The sequence below is a fragment of the Camelus ferus genome, chromosome 10 (genome assembly GCF_009834535.1).
Source record: "Camelus ferus isolate YT-003-E chromosome 10, BCGSAC_Cfer_1.0, whole genome shotgun sequence".
Classification (NCBI taxonomy): Eukaryota; Metazoa; Chordata; class Mammalia; order Artiodactyla; family Camelidae; genus Camelus; species Camelus ferus.
Genome location: NC_045705.1, coordinates 31,520,463 through 31,528,544, shown reverse-complemented (window position 1 = coordinate 31,528,544; position 8,082 = coordinate 31,520,463). Strand labels below are relative to the sequence as shown.

The following is an 8,082-nucleotide window of genomic DNA, read 5'->3' as shown; positions in this document are numbered from 1 at the left end:
ATGCTGACTTTCTCAGCATTACTAGAAAAAAATCTCTTCTTAACAAACACAGTGATTTTGCTCCCCTGCATTAGGTACCCTGCAGCTCAGTGACCAGGTTTTGCTTTCCTGAGAACAGAAGTCTGAGCTGATCAAAGCATCGTATGTTCCTGCTTTCCTGCCCTCCACTTCCAGATCTTGGTCTCGGGTTCTAGTTTTCTATGGACTGAGGAACATTTGTGAACGTCATAAACTACTTCATGCTATATTTCTAAGAAAAATTTTTTATTTACACTGATGTGATTCCAGAGGGAAACATCTGACAATAAAGAGATTATGAGATCTCTGATTTGGGATTCAGAGACTTAGATGTCTTTATGTTCTGGTGCTCTTTAAAGAGAAGCAGAGGAATGCACAGAGAGAGCAAGAGCTTAGAAATTAGGACAGTCTTAGGTTTGAATTCAGGCTCTGGGAGTTAGTAACCCTATGACCTTGATCAAGACACTTAACCCCCTAAAGCCTCTGTCTTTTCATCTGTAAAACATGGGAATCATACCTGCATCACCAGAGTGTTTTAGGATGAAATCAGATAGAATATATGAAATCTCTTGGTTAATAGTAAAACATACACACAATACATGATTTTTTTTTGTATTTAAATATTATTCTCAGAAACAATTAAGGAGCAATTATTGGTTTGCCTTAAGTGGCATGATATTGGTATATTATTTAGATAATTGAGATGAAAATAGAGATAAAACAATTATTCACTTATAATCTGAAGCATTACTGACTTCCAGAAATTTAATTGATCAAACATTTATTGAGTTTTACTGTATATCATTTAGAGCAAAAAATAAAAATGAGCAGATTCATGCCATATTCCCAACGGGAGTGACAGTGAGGGGAGGGGAGAATAAGGAAATAAACACTGAGCTAAATGTAGTAAAAGCTTTAAAGAATTCTAGCTGAGTGCTGTGGGAATTCAAAGAAGGAAAAATTCATATTGTGATAGGATAGTCATGGAAGCTTCTTAAAGTAGCAGCATTTCAGATGAGCATTGAAAGGTGGATGGGATGTTAAGAGAGAGAAATGTCAGGATGACTTGTCCATCATGTAAGTGGGGTATTAAAGTCCCCTACTACTATTGTATTATTGTCACTTTCTCCACTGATGTATATTAATATTTGCATTGTATATTTAGGTGTTCTTATTTAGGTACATATACGTTTATGAATGACATATCTTCTTCTTGTATTGATCCCTTTATCATAATACAATGTCCTTCTTAATTATAAATTTTGTTTTAAAGTCTACTTTTTCTGATATGAGTATTGCTACTCCAGATTTCTTTTCATTTCCATTTTCAAGGAATATCTTTTCCATCCCATCACTTTCACTCTGTGTGTCTTTAACTCTGAAATGAGTCTCTTGGCTGCAGCACATAGATGAATCTTGTTTTTTATCCAATCAGCCACCTTATGTCTTTTAATCAGAGCATTTAGTCCATTGACATTTAAAGTGATTACTGTTAGATATGAATTTATAGTGATTTTGTTGTTAGTTTTCTGGTTGTTCTTGTAGTTCTCTGTTCTTTTCTTCTTCTTTCACTCTCTTCCTTTGTGGTTTGATGATTTTCTTTAGTGTTACGTTTGTGTTCCTTTCTCACTAGTGTTTATATATCTTTTGTAGGTTTTTGACTTATGGTTACCATGGAGTTCATACGTTGACCTCTAACTATACCTACTTGTTTTAAATTGATAGTCATTTATGTTCAAACACATTTTTTTAAACTTTGCACATTTCAGTCCTCCTCCCACACTTTTTGATTTTATATATTACATCTTCGTGTCTGTCCCTTAACTGTTTATTGAAGTTATAGTTGATTTTACAATTTTTGTCCTTTAAATTTCATATGAGCTTATTTAACTGGTTGGTCCACGGGTTTTACTATATATTCACATGTATCAGCAGAATTTTCCCTTCCTATAATTTCTTATTTCTTGTTGTAGCCTTCTTTTTTTCCCCTGAAAGAAGAACTTTTAACATCACTTGTAATGTCAGCTTGGTATTAATAAACTCTTGCACCTTTTGCTTGTCTGAGAAGCTCTTTATCTTCTCTTTCAATTCTGAATGATAAACTTGCCGGCAGAGTATCCTAGGTTGCAGGTTTTTTCCTTTTGCTACTTTAATTATGACACTCTTTTCTAGCTTGCAAAGTTTCCACTGAAAAATCTGAAAAATTCTACTGATAGACTTACAGGGATTCCCTTGTATGGGATTCTTTGCTATTCTCTTGCTGAATTTAGAATTTTATCTTATCTTTTGCCATTTTAATTATGATACATTTTCATATGGGTCTCTTTGAGTTTATCTTGCTTAGGATTCTCTCTGCTTTCTGTACCTGAATATCTGTTTCCTTCTTTACGTTCAGTTTTCAGTAATAATTTCATCAAATACATTTTCTACTCCTTGTTCTCTCTCCTCTCCTTGAGGCCCCTATATTGTGAATATTGATGTGCTTGATAGTATCACAGAGGTCCCTTAAACTATTCTCATTTTTTAAATTTTTCTTTTTCCTTCTCTGTTTCAGTGAATTCCATTATTCTATACTCTAGGTGGCTTATGCATTCTTCTGTATCACCTAATCTGCTGTTAACTCAGGTGTGTTTTTTATTTCAGCTACTGTATTCCTCAGCTCTCACTGGTTCTTTTTTTTTTATTCTCTAAAGCTTTGTTAAAATTCTCACTATGACCACCTATTCTTTTCCCACATTAAGTAAGCATTCTTACTACAAATGCTTTGAACTCTTTCCTAGTAAATTATTTATCTCTATTTCATGAGGATTTTTTCAGAGATTTTTTTTCTTGTTCTTTTATTAAAATATATTCCTCTATCTTCTCATTCTTTTAAATTTCTCTCTATGAAATTAAGTGAAACAGTCACCTATCTTTGTCTCAAAGGCATGTCATTTTGTAGACAGCCCTATGCAATTTATGTGTGCCCTGTGGCATGCTGGGAGAGCTTCTCTTATGTCCAGTGGCCCTTGCTGCCCTATCAGGGGTGAGGTCTTGCCTGAGGATCTGGAGCAGGAGCCCCGAGGGAGTTGGGTTTCTCGCAGGTGTGATGGTAGTCTCCACCTTCATTTGGGAAATGCTGAGGTGTGAGGGCTTGGTACTGCACTTCTGCACTAGGGTCGATTTTTCACTCAGTATGCATTCCTTGGTAATAGCCTGGGTTAGAGTTGAAAGGGTTGATGCCAAAAAACTGAGCTGGCCCTGCTCCCTCACATGTGCATAGGGACACACTGTCCACTGATGGAGGTCTCCACCCTAGAGCTAGCCTCAGCCCTTCTGAGAGTGTGCACAGGGCTGGGTGCTCTAGCAGTGGCAGTCTCCACCCTGGAGGATGGTCTGGCTCCCCCACAAGTGTGTGCACCAAAGCAAGCGCTGGCAATGGCAGTCTCTGCCCTAGTCAGAAGCAGAGCCCGGGTCCAGGCCGGCTCTGATTTCCCCAAGTGTGCGCATCCTCCAAGTGTTTGCACCTTCATTGGCAGTGGAAAGAGCACTGCAGCAAAAGGGGCTATGGAGCAGTCTTTAAAAATCAGAAGTGTAGTTAAAGACATCTATCCAAGAAACTTAGCACATTTTTATTTATAGTAGTAAAAAATTAAAAACAATCTAAACATCTAAAAGGAAAATGGCTGGTTAAGTAATATTAAAAGAAAATATTTGACAAGTGATTACAATGAACTTAGAAACAAGACAAAATAACTCTACAACTAATACGTCCAGGGGACTATCCTCCCTCCCACTCTATTCCTTCACTTGGGACATAGCATCATTCTCCAGCTAAGGATCAGTATCAAAATACAGACTTTATTTCTCATCTAGTTTCATTGCCCTGATCCACAGCCTCTTCATGGCCTTCTTCACTTCAGCATTTCTGAAGGAGTAGATGACAGGGTTGAGGAGTGGGGTGATCACTGTGTAAAACACAGCCACCATCCTGTCCGCAGGCAGAGTGGTAGAGGTCCTCAGGTAGATGAAGATGCAGGGCCCAAAGAACAAGGTGACCACAGTGATATGGGACCCACAGGTGGAGAGGGCCTTGCGCCGCCCCTCAGAGCTTCGGTTCCTCAGATGGAACAAGATAACAACATAGGAGACTAGGAGGACCAGGAAACTGATCACAGACAGAGTCCCACCATTGGCAACAATCAGCAGACCAATGAAGAAGGTGTCAGAACAGGCAAGTCTGAGCAGAGGAAGCACATCACAGAAGTAGTGGTCAATCACATTGGGGCCACAGAAGGGCAAGCAGAAGATGAGAAGGACTTGGGCAAAGGAATGCACAAAGCCACCTACCCAGGCTATTCCCACCAGGACGGCACACACCTGCCAGTTCATGATGGTGGTGTAGTTGAGGGGCTTGCAGATGGCCACGTAGCGGTCGTAGGCCATCACAGTGAGCAGGAAACATCTCAAGTACCACCAAATAAGTGCATAAAGAAAACTTGCGACATGCAGCCCCAGAAAGATATGGCTTTCCTTTCAGCCAGCAAATCTGAGATGAGCTTGGGGACTGTGGTAGAGGAGTAGCAGATCTCCACAAAGGACAGGTGGCTGAGGAAGAAGTACATGGGGGAGCCGAGGCTTCTGCTGGTCATGACAGTGAGCACAATGAGCAAATTGCCCAGCACAATTGCTGTATACAAGAGCAGAAATATCACAAAGCAAACTTTCTGCACATCCCGATTAGAAGAAAGTCCCAGAAAAATGAATTCTGTCACATTGCATGTGTCAGCCATGAAGTCACCACTAGAAGGCAATAATTTAGGTTAGGGTGATCCTGAAATGATACAAAAGAAAGGATTCCAACATTAAGGTGGATAAATTATGCAATACTTCCTTGCATATCTGAGAAGCTTGTGAGCTGGATATTGAAAAATGAGTAGGAGTTAGCTATATATAGAAGAAGGGAGGAGGATTCCAAAAAGGAGAAGAGGAAGTGCAAAGCTATGAAAATTCATTGAGTGAGGCTGGAGTAAAGAGGAGAAGAGCAAAGGTAAAGTTGCAGATAGAATCTAATACCAGTTCATAAAGGACTATTGTGGACCTTGGGGTTTACTCAGCAGACAATGGGGACCATCAGGAAGGTTAGTCAACTGGAATGTAAAATCATTCTGTATGTAGAGGTTGGTCTAGTGAAAACAGATCAGATGAGAGGAAACCTGTAAGAGACTGATTGCTTCATTGGATGATGTAGGGCAGCAAGGACAGTGTTGCTGTCTCCATGACAACTGTCTCTCTGTCGCTTTTGAATGCTTTTGTCTTTTGCCTGCAGCTTTCCTTCATCCCACTTCCTTTTCATCCTTTTTCATTATCGGTTTGCAGAACAAGATTTTCACCTCTCTGTATATTCTTGAGTCTCCAGAAGACTGTTCCTTGACACCCAGAGCTGCCTCTTATTTATGCTTCTCCCCTTAATTATCTCCTTCTACACTTGGTCACTAAGCGACCTAGGTCCTTACCAAAGGTCCAGTTTAATACCCTCACAATTCTTCTCTTTACTGGCACCTTTATCTCCTCCAATTGTAAGTCCCCCAGTGGTAACAGAAGTGCAAACCATCTCTCCACCCAAACTGCCCACTCAGCCTGTGACACATCCTTCTCTGAAGTCCAGCCTTTCAACATCTCAAAGTATCATCACGATTGTGCACTGACTGATTTGCAGACTATCTTCATCCATGCAGGACTTTCTCCAAGGTGACTGACAGCAGTGTGTATCAACACACCCCTCCTACAGTTAGACTCCAGGGCACCTGAGACTAGGAGTCACATGACACCCACTCAGGACACAAAGCTTCCTTCTGTTAACTATGGGGACAGGCCCAGGGCATTGAAGACTACCATGAGCTACCACCACGAGGAAATCAGACAGAATTTACGATTACAGAGACACAGAGAAGGCAGAGACCAGCCCCAAACTCCCAGATCAGCTTGGGAATTTCTCCAAGTCATTCGTGGAAGAAGCACTGCTGGTATTCTGAACTCCTGGGCTTACATCCCAGTCTCCTTAGGTGATATCTCAGTGATATCTACAAAGTTCTTTAACCTCTGAGAGACTCAAGATCCAAACTGTACCATGGAGATGAAGCCTACCTCACAGGTAAATGCCATACAGCTCCCTCCCAGCACATTCCAAGAAAAGTTAAGAGATCATCCACTGTGCTGCCTTGGAAGCCCCTCAGAGACAGGAAATCCATCTTCCCAATCCATAGACCCTTACAGTCAGTGGCCTCTCTTCTCTCAGGACATTTTTTTAATCACAGCATTTTACACACTGAATTATAATTGTGTTCTATGACCATCTGCCCCAGAAAACTGTGAACTTACTGAGGGCAGAGGCTATATATTGCTCAACACTCCATCTCCAGTGCTAACTGAAGCACCTCTACAAAAGAGCATTCAGTGAATGAACACAGAATAAGGGAACAGTGGTTACAGATCTTCCCTAGCCTTCTTAGCACAGTATTGGGTACATTGTGGGTGTTCATTAACTATTGAAAGAACAAAGGTCCCCAAGAGCAAAGCCTGTATCTTCTCCACCCCTGAATCCCAGTACCTAGCACTGTGCTTGCCTCAGCCAAAGACCAGACCAATGTGAAAGCACTTTGCTCAAAGCCATGGGCTTCCTGGCACTATTCCCTTTAATCTCCAAGTAGAATTGTAATCATCACATGAAAAAGAAGTGCACGCTCACGAGACAAAACCCACGCCAGTGTTTCCATGGTTCGGCTGTTCTCACCACAGTTCCTGTCACCGTCCTGACCACAGATATGCAAATAATGCCCTGAGAACAGCCCTCAACTTGTGCAGATTTCCCAGTTGTGCAATCCAACAGCATTAAGGCCAAGGCATCAACCAGAGCTCATACATTTCAGGAGCTGCCAGATGGAGGTCCCTGCAGCCTCAGGCTTGGGAACGGTAAGACTAGACCACTGAGTCTAGTCCACCTGATTTAAAATAAAAGAACACAATAGAATTATCTGCTACATATTCCACAGAGAAATAAGAACTCTGGCAACTCAGCCTTGAGTTCACTATGCTTAAGAGATACCAGGGGGAAGGCATGATGATCAAGTAGGAGAAAATTGGTCCCCAGAGAGCCATGCCTTTCCCCTTCCTAATCAAGTGAACTACCTCATGGGAAGCAGGACCTGGATACTAACATCTCAAACTTTCTTGTAAGTAACATAACCTCAGAAATCAATAGGAAAAGTGAATTAATTTCACCCAGTGTTCACAAGTCACTTAGACTACGGGCTTATGCTCTTCCGAGGTCAATTCAATGTAGCTTTTGCTTATCATGAACTCATTGATGTGACTTTACATGAAATGACACCATTCAGAGGATGGGTCCAAGGAATATGGGCCATAAGTGTCAGAAAAACCAAAATAGCACTTCTCCTTGCCTTTGGTGTGGATGAGGGTATAGAAGAGTGGTCCTCAACCATGGGTGATATTTTGCCCCCAAGAGGCATTTGGCAATACCTGGAGACATTGTCCATTGTCCCAACCTGGGTAGACAGGAGGTGCTACTGGCATCTACTGGGTAGAGGCCAGAGATGCTGTGAAACATTCTACAGCACACAGCCCCCCACAGCAAAGATTAACTGACCCAAAATCACAACACTACTGCTATTGAGATACACTGCTAAGGACGAAATAAAATTTGTCTGAACTGGTATTTATTAATGCTGGATGTTGGTTTCATGTGATTTTATTAATCTGCTTTGACCGACATCTGTATATTTATTATGTTTTCTCTAATGAAAATTTTTGACAAATGCCATAATGGCACTTTGTAAGATAAATGTGCTCTACACCAGTGCTACTCACAAATGTCATTAATTCATCCTTGATTAGAGTTGAAACAAGATGCAAAGTTTCAAATAATGATTAAAGAGAAAATTATGCTGAGATAGTTTAAGATTGTTTTAAATATTTTAATGTAATTGCTTTTGAAAGTGCAACCCTGAATTAACCATTTTCCTTTACAGTGAAGAAAAACACTAGAAAGATTAGCTAATAATCATA

General features: G+C 40.7%; 1 protein-coding gene across 1 annotated transcript; it reads right to left on the bottom strand.

Annotated features, from left to right (window-relative positions):
- Positions 1 to 3,858: 3,858 nt before the first annotated feature.
- LOC102509939 (olfactory receptor 4X2-like) lies at positions 3,859 to 4,790 on the bottom strand. The gene is given in 2 exon segments (XM_014563976.2): positions 3,859 to 4,464; positions 4,467 to 4,790. Coding segments are annotated over 2 exon segments (930 nt in total).
- Positions 4,791 to 8,082: the final 3,292 nt, after the last annotated feature.